This window comes from Podarcis filfolensis (assembly GCF_964270895.1).
Source record: "Podarcis filfolensis genome assembly, chromosome: 18".
Taxonomy (NCBI): Eukaryota; Metazoa; Chordata; class Lepidosauria; order Squamata; family Lacertidae; genus Podarcis; species Podarcis filfolensis.
In genome coordinates, this window is record NC_139622.1 from 2,938,096 (window position 1) to 2,956,459 (window position 18,364).

The 18,364-nt window shown below is 47.5% G+C and overlaps 1 protein-coding gene and 1 long non-coding RNA gene across 6 annotated transcripts in view; one reads left to right on the forward strand and one right to left on the reverse strand.

Moving 5' to 3' along the window:
* The first annotated feature begins 8,291 nt into the window (after positions 1-8,291).
* MUC16 (mucin 16, cell surface associated) overlaps positions 8,292-18,364 on the forward strand; it is a 60,389-nt gene continuing 50,316 nt past the window's right edge. For 4 of the 5 annotated variants that reach the window (XM_083594308.1, XM_083594310.1, XM_083594311.1 and 1 more), the window contains exons 1-17: positions 8,293-8,578; positions 10,819-10,935; positions 11,836-11,964; positions 12,523-12,677; positions 12,775-12,842; positions 12,971-13,143; positions 13,578-13,604; positions 14,113-14,267; positions 14,355-14,422; positions 14,551-14,723; positions 15,163-15,189; positions 15,733-15,887; positions 15,979-16,046; positions 16,136-16,308; positions 16,815-16,841; positions 17,354-17,508; positions 17,600-17,667. In XM_083594308.1, the coding sequence (XP_083450434.1) occupies positions 8,473-8,578; positions 10,819-10,935; positions 11,836-11,964; positions 12,523-12,677; positions 12,775-12,842; positions 12,971-13,143; positions 13,578-13,604; positions 14,113-14,267; positions 14,355-14,422; positions 14,551-14,723; positions 15,163-15,189; positions 15,733-15,887; positions 15,979-16,046; positions 16,136-16,308; positions 16,815-16,841; positions 17,354-17,508; positions 17,600-17,667 (1,844 nt within the window). In that variant the 5' untranslated portion in view covers positions 8,293-8,472. Of the gene's footprint in view, positions 8,579-10,818; positions 10,936-11,835; positions 11,965-12,522; positions 12,678-12,774; positions 12,843-12,970; positions 13,144-13,577; positions 13,605-14,112; positions 14,268-14,354; positions 14,423-14,550; positions 14,724-15,162; positions 15,190-15,732; positions 15,888-15,978; positions 16,047-16,135; positions 16,309-16,814; positions 16,842-17,353; positions 17,509-17,599; positions 17,668-18,364 lie in introns of all 5 variants that reach the window. The other variant, XM_083594307.1, reaches the window with a different exon arrangement.
* Positions 12,642-16,333, reverse strand: LOC310753625. Its single transcript, XR_014543397.1, has 4 exons — positions 16,194-16,333; positions 14,600-14,695; positions 13,020-13,115; positions 12,642-12,816 (listed from the first exon to the last, which is right to left on the reverse strand). It is a non-coding gene; the product is annotated as an uncharacterized lncRNA (long non-coding RNA).

An 18,364-nucleotide genomic window follows, 5' to 3' on the forward strand; every position in this document is an offset into this window, starting at 1 on the left:
ACCACCACAAAGACAACAGGGCCAACAGTGACATCTGCAGAAGCCACAACTTCTGTGATCTCCACTATGGTTCCCCCATCAAGTACCGAAACTGAATCCAGTACCACCACAAAGACCACAGGACCCACAGTGACATATGCAAAAGCCACAACTTCTGTGATCTCCACTGTGGTTCCCCCATCAAGTACCGAAACTGAATCCAGTACCACCACAAAGACCACAGGACCAACAGTGACATCTGCAGAAGCCACAACTTCTGTGATCTCCACTATGGTTCCCCCATCAAGTACCGAAACTGAATCCAGTACCAACACAAAGACAACAGGGCCAACAGTGACAGCTGCAGAAGCCACAACTTCTGTGATCTCCACTACGGTTCCCCCATCAAGTACTGAAACTGAATCCAGTACCACCACAAAGACCACAGGACCAACAGTGACATATGCAGAAGCCACAACTTCTGTGATCTCCACTATGGTTCCCCCATCAAGTACCGAAACTGAATCCAGTACCAACACAAGGACAACAGGGCCAACAGTGACAGCTGCAGAAGCCACAACTTCTGTGATCTCCACTACGGTTCCCCCATCAAGTACTGAAACTGAATCCAGTACCACCACAAAGACAACAGGGCCAACAGTGACATCTGCAGAAGCCACAACTTCTGTGATCTCCACTATGGTTCCCCCATCAAGTACCGAAACTGAATCCAGTACCACCACAAAGACAACAGGCCCAACAGTGACATCTGCAGAAGCTACAAGTTCTGTGATCTCCACTGTGGTTCCCCCATCAAGTACCGACTCTGAATCAGGTACCACCACAAAAACAACAGGGCCAACAATGACATCTGCAGAAGCCACAGGGTCTCCAATCACAGAGTCGGTGCCCCCATCAAGTACCGAAACTGAATCCAGTACCACCACAAAGACAACAGGCCCAACAGTGACATCTGCAGAAGCCACAAGTTCTGTGATCTCCACTGTGGTTCCCCCATCAAGTACCGAAACTGAATCCAGTACCACCACAAAAACAACGGGGCCAACAGTGACATCTGCAGAAGCCACAGGGTCTCCAATCACAGAGTCGGTGCCCCCATCAAGTACCGAAACTGAATCCAGTACCACCACAAAGACAACAGGCCCAACAGTGACATCTGCAGAAGCCACAACTTCTGTGATCTCCACTGTGGTTCCCCCATCAAGTACCGAAACTGAATCCAGTACCACCACAAAAACAACAGGGCCAACAGTGACATCTGCAGAAGCCACAACTTCTGTGATCTCCACTATGGTTCCCCCATCAAGTACCGAAACTGAATCCAGTACCACCACAAAGACCACAGGACCCACAGTGACATATGCAGAAGCCACAACTTCTGTGATCTCCACTGTGGTTCCCCCATCAAGTACCGAAACTGAATCCAGTACCACCACAAAGACCACAGGACCAACAGTGACATCTGCAGAAGCCACAACTTCTGTGATCTCCACTATGGTTCCCCCATCAAGTACCGAAACTGAATCCAGTACCAACACAAAGACAACAGGGCCAACAGTGACAGCTGCAGAAGCCACAACTTCTGTGATCTCCACTATGGTTCCCCCATCAAGTACTGAAACTGAATCCGGTACCACCACAAAGACAACAGGGCCAACAGTGACATCTGCAGAAGCCACAACTTCTGTGATCTCCACTATGGTTCCCCCATCAAGTACCGAAACTGAATCCAGTACCACCACAAAAACAACAGGGCCAACAGTGACATCTGCAGAAGCCACAGGGTCTCCAATCACAGAGTCGGTGCCCCCATCAAGTACCGAAACTGAATCCAGTACCACCACAAAGACAACAGGCCCAACAGTGACATCTGCAGAAGCCACAAGTTCTGTGATCTCCACTGTGGTTCCCCCATCAAGTACCGAAACTGAATCCAGTACCACCACAAAAACAACAGGGCCAACAGTGACATCTGCAGAAGCCACAGGGTCTCCAATCACAGAGTCGGTGCCCCCATCAAGTACCGAAACTGAATCCAGTACCACCACAAAGACAACAGGCCCAACAGTGACATCTGCAGAAGCCACAACTTCTGTGATCTCCACTGTGGTTCCCCCATCAAGTACCGAAACTGAATCCAGTACCACCACAAAAACAACAGGGCCAACAGTGACATCTGCAGAAGCCACAGGGTCTCCAATCACAGAGTCGGTGCCCCCATCAAGTACCGAAACTGAATCCAGTACCACCACAAAGACAACAGGCCCAACAGTGACATCTGCAGAAGCCACAACTTCTGTGATCTCCACTGTGGTTCCCCCGTCAAGTACCGAAACTGAATCCAGTACCACCACAAAAACAACAGGGCCAACAGTGACATCTGCAGAAGCCACAACTTCTGTGATCTCCACTATGGTTCCCCCATCAAGTACCGAAACTGAATCCAGTACCACCACAAAGACCACAGGACCCACAGTGACATATGCAGAAGCCACAACTTCTGTGATCTCCACTGTGGTTCCCCCATCAAGTACCGAAACTGAATCCAGTACCACCACAAAGACCACAGGACCAACAGTGACATCTGCAGAAGCCACAACTTCTGTGATCTCCACTATGGTTCCCCCATCAAGTACCGAAACTGAATCCAGTACCAACACAAAGACAACAGGGCCAACAGTGACATCTGCAGAAGCCACAAGTTCTGTGATCTCCACTATGGTTCCCCCATCAAGTACTGAAACTGAATCCGGTACCACCACAAAGACAACAGGGCCAACAGTGACATCTGCAGAAGCCACAACTTCTGTGATCTCCACTATGGTTCCCCCATCAAGTACTGAAACTGAATCCAGTACCACCACAAAAACAACAGGGCCAACAGTGACATCTGCAGAAGCCACAGGGTCTCCAATCACAGAGTCGGTGCCCCCATCAAGTACCGAAACTGAATCCAGTACCACCACAAAGACAACAGGCCCAACAGTGACATCTGCAGAAGCCACAACTTCTGTGATCTCCACTGTGGTTCCCCCATCAAGTACCGAAACTGAATCCAGTACCACCACAAAAACAACAGGGCCAACAGTGACATCTGCAGAAGCCACAGGGTCTCCAATCACAGAGTCGGTGCCCCCATCAAGTACCGAAACTGAATCCAGTACCACCACAAAGACAACAGGCCCAACAGTGACATCTGCAGAAGCCACAAGTTCTGTGATCTCCACTATGGTTCCCCCATCAAGTACCGAAACTGAATCCAGTACCACCACAAAGACAACAGGACCAACAGTGACATCTGCAGAAGCCACAACTTCTGTGATCTCCACTGTGGTTCCCCCATCAAGTACCGAAACTGAATCCAGTACCACCACAAAGACAACAGGGCCAACAGTGACATCTGCAGAAGCCACAACTTCTGTGATCTCCACTATGGTTCCCCCATCAAGTACCAAAACTGAATCCAGTACCACCACAAAGACAACAGGCCCAACAGTGACATCTGCAGAAGCCACAACTTCTGTGATCTCCACTATGGTTCCCCCATCAAGTACGGAAACTGAATCCAGTACCACCACAAAGACCACAGGACCAACAGTGACATCTGCAGAAGCCACAGGGTCTCCAATCACAGAGTCGGTGCCCCCATCAAGTACCGAAACTGAATCCAGTACCACCACAAAGACAACAGGGCCAACAGTGACATCTGCAGAAGCCACAACTTCTGTCATCTCCACTATGGTTCCCCCATCAAGTACCGAAACTGAATCCAGTACCATCACAAAGACAACAGGGCCAACAGTGACATCTGCAGAAGCCACAAGTTCTGTGATCTCCACTATGGTTCCCCCATCAAGTACCGAAACTGAATCCAGTACTACCACAAAAACAACAGGCCCAACAGTGACATCTGCAGAAGCCACAAGTTCTGTTATCTCCACTATGGTTCCCCCATCAAGTACCGAAACTGAATCCAGTACCACCACAAAAACAACAGGGCCAACAGTGACATCTGCAGAAGCCACAACTTCTGTGATCTCCGCTGTGGTTCCCCCATCAAGTACCGAAACTGAATCCAGTACCACCACAAACACAACAGGGAAAACAATGACATCTGCAGAAGCCACAGAGTCTGTGATCTCGACTACAGTGCTCCCATCAAGCACTGAGGCTCTATCCACTTCACCAAAGGAGACTACAGTGCTGACATCAACTGCACCAGAAGCCACCACTTCTCCACTGCGGACCACAGAGCTCCCATCAAGTACTGAGGCTTTATCAACTTCTCCAAAAGAGAAAGCAGTGCTGGCATCAACTGCAGCAGAAGCCACCACTTCTCCACTGCAGACCACAGAGCTCCCATCAACTACCGAGGTTCTATCCACTTCACCAATGGAGACCTCAGTGCTGACATCAGCTGCACCAGAAGCCACTACTTCTCCACTGCAGACCACAGAGCTCCCATCAAGTACTGAGGCTCTATCCAGTACACTAATGGAGACTACTGGGCTGACATCAGCTGCACCAGAAGCCACCACTTCTCCACTGCAGACCACAGAGCTCCCATCAAGTACTGAGGCTCTATCCACTTCACCAATGGAGACTACCGGGCTGACATCAACTGCACTAGAAGCCACCACTTCTCCACAGCAGACCACAGAGCTCCCATCAAGTACTGAGGCTCTATCCAGTTCACCAATGGAGCCTACAGTGCTGACATCAACTGCACCAGAAGCCACCACTTCTCCACTGCGGACCACAGAGCTCCCATCAAGTACTGAGGTTCTATTCACTTCACCAATGGAGACTACAGTGCTGACATCAACTGCACCAGAAGCCACCACTTCTCCACTGCAAACCACAGAACTCCCATCAAGTACTGAGGCTCTATCCACTTCACCAATGGAGACCTCAGTGCTGACATCAACTGCACCAGAAGCCACCACTTCTCCACTGCAGACCACAGAGCTCCCATCCAGTACTGAGGCTCTATCCACTTCACCAATGGAGACTACAATCCTGACATCAACTGCACCAGAAGCCACCACTTCTCCACTGCTGACCACAGAGCTCCCAACCAGTACTGAAGCTCTATCCACTTCACCAGTGGAGACTACAGTGCTGACATCAACTGTACCAGAAGCCACAACCTCTCCACTGCAGACTACAGAGCTCCCATCAAGTACTGAAGCTCTATCCACTTCACCAATGGAGACTACAGTGCTGACATCAACTGTACCAGAAGCCACCACTTCTCCACTGCAGACCACAGAACTCCCATCCAGTACTGAGGCTCTATCCACTTCACCAATGGAGACTACAGTGCTGACATCAACTGTACCAGAAGCCACCACTTCTCCACTGCAGACCACAGAGCTCCCATCCAGTACTGAGGCTCTATCCACTTCACCAATGGAGACTACTGTGCTGACATCAACCTTACCAGAAGCCACCACTTCTCCACTGCAGACCACAGAGCTCCCATCAAGTACCGCAGTTCTATCTACTTCTCCAAAGGAGACTACAGTGCTGACATCAACTGCACCAGAAGCCACCACTTCTCCACTGCAGACTACAGAGCTCCCATCCAGTACTGAAGCTCTTTCCACTTCACCAATGGAGACTACAGTACTGACATCAACTGTACCAGAAGCCACCACTTCTCCACTGCAGACCACAGAGCTCCCAACCAGTACTGAAGCTCTATCCACTTCACCAGTGGAGACTACAGTGCTGACATCAACTGTACCAGAAGCCACCACTTCTCCACTGCAGACCACAGAGCTCCCAACCAGTACTGAAGCTCTATCCACTTCACCAGTGGAGACTACAGTACTGACATCAACTGCACCAGAAGCCACCACTTCTCCACTGCTGACCACAGAGCTCCCAACCAGTACTGAAGCTCTATCCACTTCACCAGTGGAGACTACAGTGCTGACATCAACTGTACCAGAAGCCACAACCTCTCCACTGCAGACTACAGAGCTCCCATCAAGTACTGAAGCTCTATCCACTTCACCAATGGAGACTACAGTGCTGACATCAACTGTACCAGAAGCCACCACTTCTCCACTGCAGACCACAGAACTCCCATCCAGTACTGAGGCTCTATCCACTTCACCAATGGAGACTACAGTGCTGACATCAACTGTACCAGAAGCCACCACTTCTCCACTGCAGACCACAGAGCTCCCATCCAGTACTGAGGCTCTATCCACTTCACCAATGGAGACTACTGTGCTGACATCAACCTTACCAGAAGCCACCACTTCTCCACTGCAGACCACAGAGCTCCCATCAAGTACCGCGGTTCTATCTACTTCTCCAAAGGAGACTACAGTGCTGACATCAACTGCACCAGAAGCCACCACTTCTCCACTGCAGACTACAGAGCTCCCATCCAGTACTGAAGCTCTTTCCACTTCACCAATGGAGACTACAGTGCTGACATCAACTGCACCAGAAGCCACCACTTCTCCACTGCAGACCACAGAGCTCCCATCAAGTACTGAAGCTCTATCCACTTCACCAATGGAGACAACAGTGCTGACATCAACCTTACCAGAAGCCACCACTTCTCCACTGCAGACCACAGAGCTCCCATCAAGTACCGCGGTTCTATCCACTTCTCCAAAGGAGACTACAGTGCTGACATCAACTGCACCAGAAGCCACCACTTCTCCACTGCAAACCACAGAACTCCCATCAAGTACTGAGGCTCTATCCACTTCACCAATGGAGACTACAGTGCTGACATCAACTGTACCAGAAGCCACCACTTCTCCACTGCAGACCACAGAGCTTCCATCCAGTACTGAGGCTCTATCCAGTACACTAATGGAGACTACAGTGCTGACATCAATTGTACTAGAAGCCACAACCTCTCCACTGCAGACCACAGAGCTCCCATCCAGTACTGAGGCTCTATCCACTTCACCAATGGAGACTACAGTGCTGACATCAACCTTACCAGAAGCCACCACTTCTCCACTGCAGACCACAGAGCTTCCATCCAGTACTGAGGCTCTATCCAGTACACTAATGGAGACTACAGTGCTGACATCAATTGTACTAGAAGCCACAACCTCTCCACTGCAGACCACAGAGCTCCCATCAAGTACTGAAGCTCTATCCACTTCACCAATGGAGACTACAGTGCTGACATCAACCTTACCAGAAGCCACCACTTCTCCACTGCAGACCACAGAGCTCCCATCAAGTACTGAAGCTCTTTCCACTTCACCACTGGAGACTACAGTGCTGACGTCAACTGTACCAGAAGCCACCACTTCTCCACTGCAGACCACAGAGCTCCCATCCAGTACTGAGGCTCTATCCACTTCACCAATGGAGACTACAGTGCTGACATCAACCTTACCAGAAGCCACCACTTCTACACTGCAGACCACAGAGCTCCCATCCAGTACTGAGGCTCTATCCAGTACACTAATGGAGACTACAGTGCTGACATCAACTGTACCAGAAGCCACAACCTCTCCACTGCAGACCACAGAGCTCCCATCCAGTACTGAAGCTCTATCCAGTACACTAATGGAGACTACAGTGCTGACATCAACTGTACCAGAAGCCACCACTTCTCCACTGCTGACCACAGAGCTCCCATCCAGTACTGAGGCTCTATCCAGTACACTAATGGAGACTACAGTGCTGACATCAACTGTACCAGAAGCCACAACCTCTCCACTGCAGACCACAGAGCTCCCATCCAGTACTGAAGCTCTTTCCACTTCACCAATGGAGACTACAGTGCTGACATCAACTGCACCAGAAGCCACCACTTCTCCAGTGCAAACCACAGAGCTCCCATCAAGTACCGAGGTTCCATCCACTTCTCCAAAGGAGACTACAGTGCTGACATCAACTGCACCAGAAGCCACCACTTCTCCACTGCAGACCACAGAGCTCCCATCCAGTACTGAGGCTCTAGCCACTTCACCAATGGAGACTACAGTGCTGACATCAACTGTACCAGAAGCCACCACTTCTCCACTGCAGACTACAGAGCTCCCATCCAGTACTGAGGCTCTATCCACTTCACCAATGGAGACTACAGTGCTGACATCAACTGTACCAGAAGCCACCACTTCTCCACTGCAGACCACAGAGCTCCCATCCAGTACTGAGGCTCTATCCACTTCACCAATGGAGACTACAGTGCTGACGTCAACTGCACCAGAAGCCTCCACTTCTCCACTGCAGACTACAGAGCTCCCATCCAGTACTGAGGCTCTATCCACTTCACCAATGGAGACTACATTGCTGACATCAACTGCACCAGAAGCCACGACTTCTCCACTGCAGACCACAGAGCTCCCATCAAGTGCGAAATCTTTATCCACTTCTCCAGTAGAAACTACAGAGGCAACATCAACCATACATGTTGCCTCCACTATTCCCATAGTGCCTGTGGAAGTCACGTCTAGTGGAGAACATCCATCCACTTCTGCAATGCGTACTACTAAGTTAGCATCATGGTCAATAGCTTTTTCTACTTCCCATGGAGAGACTACTGGATTCACATCAGAGACAGCCACCACTTTAGAGACAGAGAGAGGTATGTTCCTTTATTTCCTAAGGGCTCATCCACTCTTATCTTTCCCCAAATTTTCTCGGTGCAGGTCTGTGGTTTATAATGCTGTATCTGAATGTTCAAAACAAAACAAAACAACCCTGACTCTTTCAGGAAAAAAACTTGCTGTTTAATGCTGAATTGCAACAAATCTGCCAATTTAGTGATAAAGTGTGAGCTTCTGCAGAGGAAACTGCTGTGGTGGGCAAAAAATGACTCAGCCTTTCCACTTTTAAAAAAGTTAAGAGTGCTTTACTTACAAACTCTCCTAAGGTCAGATTCACGTCATTTTCCATACAGAATTCAGAAAAAGTTGCACAGGCAGTAAAACTTAGTTTAGTTACAGTGGTAATTTTTTCCTATATTATTGGTTTAGTAACTCAAGAGAGGCTTATAAGAACAATGTGGTCTGAGCTGCAGCAACTAGCTCAGACCTCCTCACATTTTGAGCTTCTCAGACGCTGTGTTTTAAACCACTGTGCCGCTTGGACTTGCCGATCAGAAGGTTGGCGGTTCGAATCCCCACAACGGGGTGAGCTCCCATTGCTCAGTCCCTGCTCCTGCCCACCTAGCAGTTCGAAAGCACGCAGTGCAAGTATATAAATAGGTAGCACTCTGGCGGGAAGGTAAACGGCATTTCCGTGCGCTGCTCTGGTTTTGCCAGAAGCGACTTGGTCATGCTGGCCACATGACCCGGAAAAACTGTGGACAAACGCCGGCTTCCTCGGCCAGTAAAGCGAGATGAGTGCCGCAACCCCAGAGTCGTTCGCAACTGGACTTAATTGTCAGGGGTCCCTTTACCTTTAAGCCTGTCAGGACAGCTTACTCTATAGTCTTAACCCTCTCATGCAAAGGGCGAACCTCAACCTAGGAACACAGCACAAAAGGAAACCTACATGATCCCTTCCCTTATATACAGGATGCTTTGCAAGGAACAGGTATGGGGTCACCTGGCCCAGGCACTCCCTGTCTGACACAAACAGGAAGCGGTGGAGGATGGGGAGACCTGGAGGATGGGCTGGTGTCCTGAGACCTGTGGAGAGATCTTGGAAGGTTTGGTCAGAGCGGGTGGAGGAATGGGATGAGGATGTAGAGCTCTCAGAACTGGATCCCAAGGAGGTGCTCAGTAGATTAGGCGGCCTTGGCCTTGGGGATGGCCCAAGAGAAGCCAACCCCAGTGGACCCTGAGACCCCAAGTGTTGCATCACAGCAGTCTGATGTGACCCCAGCACTGTTAGAAAAGAGTCATTTGGATTTGAATATTCTCAACAGGTACAAATATTATAATAAGAAGGAGGTGACACATTTGCCGTATTTTTCGCTCTATAAGACGCACCAGACCACAAGAGGCACCTAGTTTTGGGAGGAGGAAAACAAGAAAAAAAATATTCTGAATCCCAGAAGCCAGAACAACAAGAGGGACCGCTGCGCAGCGAAAGCAGCGATCCCTCTTGCTGTTCTGGCTTCTGGGATAGCAGCGCAGCCTGCATTCGCTCCATAAGACGCACACACATTTCTCCTTACTTTTTAGGAGGGAAAAAGTGAGTCTTACAGAGCAAAAAATACGGTATTTTCTATCCCATGTAAAGACTTTTTGACAGTCCGCTGTTGTTGGGGTTCCCCCAGACCTCCTCTCAGTGGTCCGGCCTGAGGATCAGGACACCAACTATGCAAGTGTCTGACTTCTCCGCTCATTGAATGGGAGGCCCCATGGGGCCAGTGGCGTAGCGTGGGTTGCCCAGGGCCGCGTGGAGCAGGGTGGCAAAGAAACAGTTGGAGTACGCTTTCACATTCAACTGCATGTGTCACCCAGGAGATCGCAGCTGCAGAGATAAGAAAATAGGAGCCATTCCATGGTCTGGAGAGGTCACTTCTGGGTTCCCATGGAGAAGCCCAGTGACGGAAGCATGTAGCTGTATTGAGGCAGCACCGGGTGTTGAAATTTTGTGCCCCTTACAATTTTGTGCCCAGGGCAATCGCCTCTGGGTCCCCCCTATGCCACACCACGGCACAGGGACTGTCAGTTGTTGGCACAACATCTTAGCTTCTCCTTTGCCACATATCTCGGCCTCTGTTGCGTTTCTTGACCTGCATGCCGTATGCATCATAGCAACCGATGCACTGGCTGATGGAAACCGAGCTGAGAGTCTGTGTCTGAAAGTGGGAGCAGGGACATGTCAGCAAAGATCTCTGGCCGGCAGTAATGGAAATCTGTCCCCTTCCAGCCACCAAACGCAACGAATCTGTGATCCAGCCTGTTACCGAAAAGCCAATCCTGCAACCGGGAGGTGTTAAGAATGCCACAACACCACAGGCAACTACGCCCCGTGTCGGAACAACAAGTGAGTATTAACTATTGCTGATACTGTTCGGGATAATTCACTTTCTGACCCACCCTTCACTGCAATGTCCCTGGCAGGTCTTGCTCTCATTTTGAAAAGATGTCTATCCATATTCTGCAAATAGATAGATGATAGATAGATAGATGATAGATAGATAGATAGATAGATAGATACTCTACTACACTTAAATGTTTCTTGGATTGTCCTTGAATCTTCCTGCCACACTTGCCATCCTCTCCTTTCAATTCTGGATCCACACATCCTTTTCTAGTCCCGAGCTGCTCAACTGCCTCATTCCTTTAGTCAGAATGACTGAATCTGTATCCGCCGCCCATGTCCTGGTTCATGACTAGGGCGTCCACATTTCATGGTCCTGCTCCTGTTACCATTTGCCAATCACCATGGGACTTTTTTTGAGTGGTGGGGTGGCTTTTTTGAAGAAGCCTGTGTGTGAATTTGTTTTATGTGTGGGGATCAGTAAGGCTGTATTCCGATGACATGAGTATCACGGCGACCGGTAGTTTCTTCGTCCGCCTTCACAACCGTTGTAACATGCCCCTTGTTATCTTCCACCTGTTCTGCTGTTGAGGACTTCTTGGATCATTCTTTGTCTAGCTCCTCGCCTTTGACCTTACTGCCTTGGGTGACCCTGCTGGGAGTACGAGATTCCCGACAGCTTCACTCACAAGGGTCATAGGAACATGCAAACCCACTCACCAGGACGAAACGATGATCCTTTGAGAACCAGTGCTCTAAGCATGCATCACATAAGTTATCTTTCGATTTCATTGATATGAACCCTTTCTGGGGACTTAAAGGGCAGGCAAAGGGAGAAGGATTATCTCATCTCCCCATCACATATTCTCATGGTAACCCCCTGGCTCTCTATTTCCTCCATAGGCTCTTCCGCAAAACCTACGCTGCCTCCACTTATACCCGCAACAGCCCGCACAACCATCAAAATCACCCCGGTAGTGACAACCCCCAGACAGCTGCCAGTAATTTCCTCCACGGCATCCCAGTTGACAAGTAAGAAAATTTCACAGTGATGGTTTTGTTTTTAATTATTAAAAAATGATTTTTAAAGGGAGGGGGAGCTGGAAGCATATTAATAATGATTTTATTATTTAGACCCCACACATCTGGCTGGGTTTCCCCAGCCACTCTGGGCGGTTCCCGGCAGATACAAAAACATTAAACATTGAAAAACATTTTAAAAACTTCTCAATACCAGGCTGCCTTTAGTTGTCTTCTAAAGATTGTATAGTTACTTATCCCCTTGGCATTTGATGGGAAGGGGTTCCACGGGGCCCGCCCCTGGGGAACTCCCACCTGAAACCTGCCGCCATTGGCCAATTGGCCGGCAGTTGGGAGATCCTTCCCCAGCCAGCCAACAGATCAGTGGAGCCCCCTGGCCACGCCACCTTTGAAGGCGGGCAAACTTATGACATTCATTTCAAATATTGTATTCTGGGTATTGCTTTATTTCATTTCCCCCTTTTAACCATCCTGGGTGCCCTTTGCTAAGAAAGAATGGGGTAGAAATTTACCGAATACACACGTTCATTTATTCCCCCTCTGTTCCAGCCACTCTGCCGACGCCAGTCCAAACAACAACCCCAATTCCAGCGGTTGAACAATTCACCCTCAATTTCACAATCACCAACCTCAAGTACAGGGAAGAGATGGGAACTCACAATTCCAAAATATTCAATGCAACGGAAAGTGATCTAATCCGCCTGGTAAGCCTGACTCCATGGCAGTTAGCAAGGGATGTGTAGATAAATTTGTACACTTTTTATAGGGTCGAGTATGCTCAATGTCTCTTTCCTTCCTCAGCTTGATGGAATTCTCCTCAACAGCAGCATTGGCCCGGCATATCTGAGGTGCAGAGTGACTCAACTCAGGTAAGCCTTCCTCAAAGGTGAGAACATATCTGCTCTGCTGGCAACCCAGGCAAACAAGGTTGGCGTCTTCTGTCCTCCCTTGCCATATCTGTGGTCAATCCTGAATCCTGATTTCCCTCTCCTCCCAGACCAGTGAGAGATGGGGATGAAACCGGAATGGACGCCGTCTGCACTTACCGCAACGACTCCACCACGCCCGCCTTTGACCGAGTGAAGGTGTACCACGAGATCGTCAACCAGACCAACGGTTTCACCGAGATGGGGCAATACTATCTGGAAAGATACAGCCTCTACGTCAATGGTAGCTGAGTGGTTTTTAAGCTTTGGATGTGCATCAATTATCTGGATATGTGTGGATGTGTGTGTGTCCATGAATGTTAATAAAAGCAACACAGCGGTTCCCCCAGCCCAGCCTTCTTCAGAGGCCAAATTTCTAGCACCGAATGCTGCGGACTTTGATGAATATGATACTGTGTATTGTTTGGGTAGAATGGGGCTAATCATGATGCAGAGATATGACTATGGAGGTTTTCACCAGATGTTGTGTGAGGGTCTGAGGCTCCTTGGCAGTGAGATGATTTTCTCATAGAGGTGATGGATGTTCATTCCTGTGTACAGACGGTGCACCGTCCAAAATAGTGAGGAATCCCAACCAGTTACTATTATATTTCAAAAGCCTGTTTGTGGTATTACATTGTGCAATTTCATAAATGATCGTCTCTTCCATTTCCCTAGGTTATCATGAAACCCCTCCTGAACCAAGTAAGTGGAACCAAATTTAAATTCTAACACAGCAAGCCCCCCCCCCTGACAATCAGAGGAGCTGATGTTGACAATGCATGAGTGGAAGTGTACCAAAATGAAGCTTATTTGATTCAAGCGATTCATTTGTTAGATTTATCAGTCTCACCATGTGATCGACACTTAGTTGACATACAAAATATTTCAATCTGTTAAGAAGGGGATGTATAATTTGAGAATATGGAGTTTCATGGCCTTTGTTTTCATTCTTGCATTCTGAATATTGCTTTATTTGGTTTTCTTTTCTGAATTCTCAATCACACCATTCCATTGACTTTTGTTGAAAATAAAAGTATTTCAATCTCTTAAGGAGGAAATATATATCGTGAGTCCTGGGAGTTTGATGTCATGCATTTTAATTATTGTATTCTGGGAATTCCTTCATTTGATTTCCTCTTGTTTTAACTATTCTGCTTCCCCTTTGGGAAGGGTGGAATGGAAATTCATAACATACCTACATCTATTACAGCCACTCTGCCAACGCCAGCCCAAACAACAACCCCAATTCCAGCGGTTGAACAATTCACCCTCAATTTCACCATCACCAACCTCAAGTACAGGGAAGAGATGGGAACTCACAATTCCAAAATATTCAATGCAACAGAGAGTGATCTCACCCATCTGGTAAGCCTGACTCCATGGCAGTTAGCAAGGGATGTGTGGACACTTTCTGTAGGGTGGAATATACTCAGTGTCTTTTTCCTTCTTCAGCTTGATGGAATTCTCCTCAACAGCAGCATTGGCCTGGCATATCTGAGGTGCAGAGTGACTCAACTCAGGTAAGCCTTCCTAAAAGGCGAGAACATATCTGCTCTGCTGGCAACCCAGGCAAACAAGGTTGGCGTCTTCTGTCCCCCCTTGCCATATCTGTGGTCAATCCTGAATCCTGATTTCCCTCTCCTCCCAGACCGGTGAGAGATGGGGATGAAACCGGAATGGACGCCGTCTGCACTTACCACAACGACTCCACCACGCCCGCCTTTGACCGAGTGAAGGTGTACCACGAGATCGTCAACCAGACCAACGGTTTCACTGAGATGGGGCAATACTATCTGGAAAGATACAGCCTCTACGTCAATGGTAGCTGAGTGGTTTTTTTAAGCTTTGGATGTGCATCAATTATCTGGATGTCTGTGGATCTGTGTGTGTGTCCATGAATGTTACTAGAAGCAACACAGCAGTTTCCCCAGTCCAGCCCTCTCCAGAGGCCAAATTTCTGAGACAGAATGCTGCCGACTTTGTTGAATATGATATTGTGTGTTGTTTGGGTAGAACGGGGCTAATCATGATGCAGAGATATGACTATGGAGGTTTTCACCAGATGTTGTGTGAGGGTCTGAGGCTCCCTTGGCAGTGAGATGATTTTCTCATAGAGTTGAAGGATGTTTATTCCTGTGTACAGACGGTGCACCGTCCAAAATAGTGAGAAATCCCAACCAGTTACTATTATCTTTGAAAAGCCTGTTTGTTGTATTACATCATGCAATTTCCTGAATTAACGTCTCTTGCATTTCCATAGGTTATCATGAAACCCCTCTTAAAACAAGTAAGTAGAACCAAATTTAAATTCTGAAAACAACACCCCAATCTGACAAAAACAGGGAAAAGAGTGATGGGATGGGGGGGGGGTGATGTGGAAAATGCACCAGGGGAAGTCTAGCAACATGAGTACTCTTTGGTTTGTTTGTTTGTTTGTTTGTTTGTTTGATTAGATTTCCAAATCTCACCATATGACCGACTTCTGGTTGACATTGAAAATATTTCAATCTGTTAAGAAGGGGATATATAGTTTGAGAATATGAAGTTTCATGGCCTTTGTTTTAATTCTTGCATTCTGAATATTGCTTTATTTGGTTTTCTTTTCTCAATTCACATTCACACCATTACATCGACTTTTGTTGAAATTAAAATTATTTCAATCTCTTAAGGAGGAAATATATATTGTGCGAGACCTGGGAGTTTGATGTCATGCATTTTAATAATTGTATTCTGGGAGTTCTTTCATTTGATTTTCTCTTGTTTTAACTATTCTACTTCCCCTTTGGGAAGGGTGGAATGGAAATTTATGAAATACCTATGTCTATTCCAGCCACTCTGCCCACACCTGCCCAAACAACAACCCCAATTCCAGCGGTTGAACAATTCACCGTCAATTTCACCGTCACCAACCTCAAGTACAGGGAAGAGATGGGACAACCCAATTCTACAGTGTTCAACACAACGGAAAGAGCACTCATCGCAGTGGTAAGTCTGATTGCGACTGCTTGTGAGAACGGCTTGTGAGGAGGGGTAGACCAGGCTCTTGTTTTGACGTCGTGTCTCATTCCTCTCTCAGCTTGGCAGATTCCTCAGCAACAGCAGCATTGGCCCTGCGTATCTGGGGTGCAGAGTGACTCAGCTCAGGTAAGTCTTCCTCCAGTGGGAACACACCTTGCAAGTGGGACTCCATCCTTTCTACCCTTAATGATCTCCCTCTCTCTTTGTCCTCCCAGACCAGTGAAGAACGGGGATGAAACTGGAATGGACGCTGTCTGCACTTACCGCAATGACTCCACCAGCCCCGCCTTTGACCGAGTGAAGGTGTACCATGAGATCGTCAACCAGACGGACAACTTCAGCAAGATGGGGCCCTATGAGGTGGAAAGATACAGCCTCTACGTCAATGGTAAACAAGTTGTGGAGCCCTTGATGTACCTTGAGGGTACTGCACAAAACACTCTCTCTCTCTCTCTCTCTCTCTCTGTGTGTGTGTGTGTGTGAGTGAGAGAGAGAGAGAGTGTGTTTTGTGCAGTACTCTCAAGCCCAGCCTTCATCTGAGCCAATGTTTACAGAGATATTAGGATCCCTGCTTGTGAACTGAATGCTGGGGTATTTTCAAGTGATTTTGTTCCTGCTTGAGTTGCTGTGCCAATCTGGGTGCAGGGATGATGTTATAGAGGTCTTTGTCCTCTGCCCAGGAGGCCTCCCCATGTCATGAAAGTGTCCAAAGCTGATTGAGGGGATTGTCATGTGATGGACATGATTGTGTCATATACGTGCAGGATGGGTCTCACTGCCTCTGTGTAGTGTATCTTCCAAATACAGGAGGACATAACTATTCTCCTGCCCCAGAAAAACCCTCTATCAATATATTGAGAGCTTCTCAAATGACTGTCTCTTACTTTTCTGTAGGTTATCATGAAGACCCGCCTGAAACAAGTAAGTAGAACCACATTGAAATTCTAACACTTATACCCCCCCCCTTCTGACAATCAGAGTAGCTGATGTTGACAATGCATGAGTGGAAGAGTGCCAAAATGAAGCTTCCTTGATTCAAGTGATTAATTTGTTAGATTTATCAGTCTCACCATGTGATCAACACCAAGTTGACACTGCAAATATTTCAATCTGTTAAGAAGGGGATATATAATTTGAGAATATGAAGTTTCATGGCCTTCCTTTTAATTCCTGCATTCTGAATATTGCTTTATTTGGTTTTCTTTTCTCATTTCTCAATCACACGGTTCCATCAACTTCTAGTTGAAATTAAAAGTATTTCAATCTCTTAAGGTGGAAACATATATTGTGTGAGACCTGAGAGTTTGATGTCTTGCATTTTAATTATTGTATTGTGGGAATTCCTTCATTTGATTTCCTCTTGTTTTAACTATTCTACCTCCCCTTTGGGAAGGGTGGAATGGAAATTTATGAAATACTTACGTCTCTTCCAGCCACTCTGCCGACGTCAGCCCAAACAACAACCCCAATTCCAGTGGTTGAACAATTCACCGTCAATTTCACCGTCACCAACCTCAAGTACAGGGAAGAGATGGGACAACCCAATTCTACAGTGTTCAACACAACGGAAAGAGCACTCATCGCAGTGGTAAGTCTGATTGCGACTGCTTGTGAGAACGGCTTGTGAGGAGGGGTAGACCAGGCTCTTGTTTTGACGTCGTGTCTCATTCCTCTCTCAGCTTGGCAGATTCCTCAGCAACAGCAGCATTGGCCCTGCGTATCTGGGGTGCAGAGTGACTCAGCTCAGGTAAGTCTTCCTCCAGTGGGAACACACTTTGGCAAGTGGGACTCCATCCTTTCTACCCTTTTTTTTAATAAATTTTTTATTGGTTTTTCAACACATATTAAAAAGACAATACAACACAATACATAAACAAACAAACATATAAACACGTATAATTTCTTGACCTTTTTTTCCTTAAACCTTCTTTCAGCGACTTCCCCATACCTCCCCTTTCTGCATCCCTGTTTTAAATCTTTTCAGCAACCCCTAATTTCAAATACTTATAGCACTTTCTTTAAATCTTTTTCTCATATCCAATTGTTTGTCACTGCAATTCTATTTTGCATTACCCAAGACATTTTAACATTCATTAATTTTACAACAATTCTTAAGATAAACTTTAAATTTCTTCCAATCTTCTTCCACCGTCTCTTTCCCTTGGTCACGGATTCTGCCAGTCATCTCCGCCAGTCCCATATAGTCGATCACCTTGGTCTGCCATTCTTCCAGTGTGGGTAGTTCTTGTGTCTTCCAGTACTTTGCTAAGAGTACTCTTGCTGCTGTTGTAGCATACATAAAAAACGTCCTATCTTTCCTTAACACCAATTGACCTACCATGCCCAGGAGGAAAGCTTCTGGTTTCTTCACGAAAGTGCATTTAAGCACCTTTTTCATTTCATTATAAATCATTTCCCAGAAGACCTTAATCCTAGGGCACGTC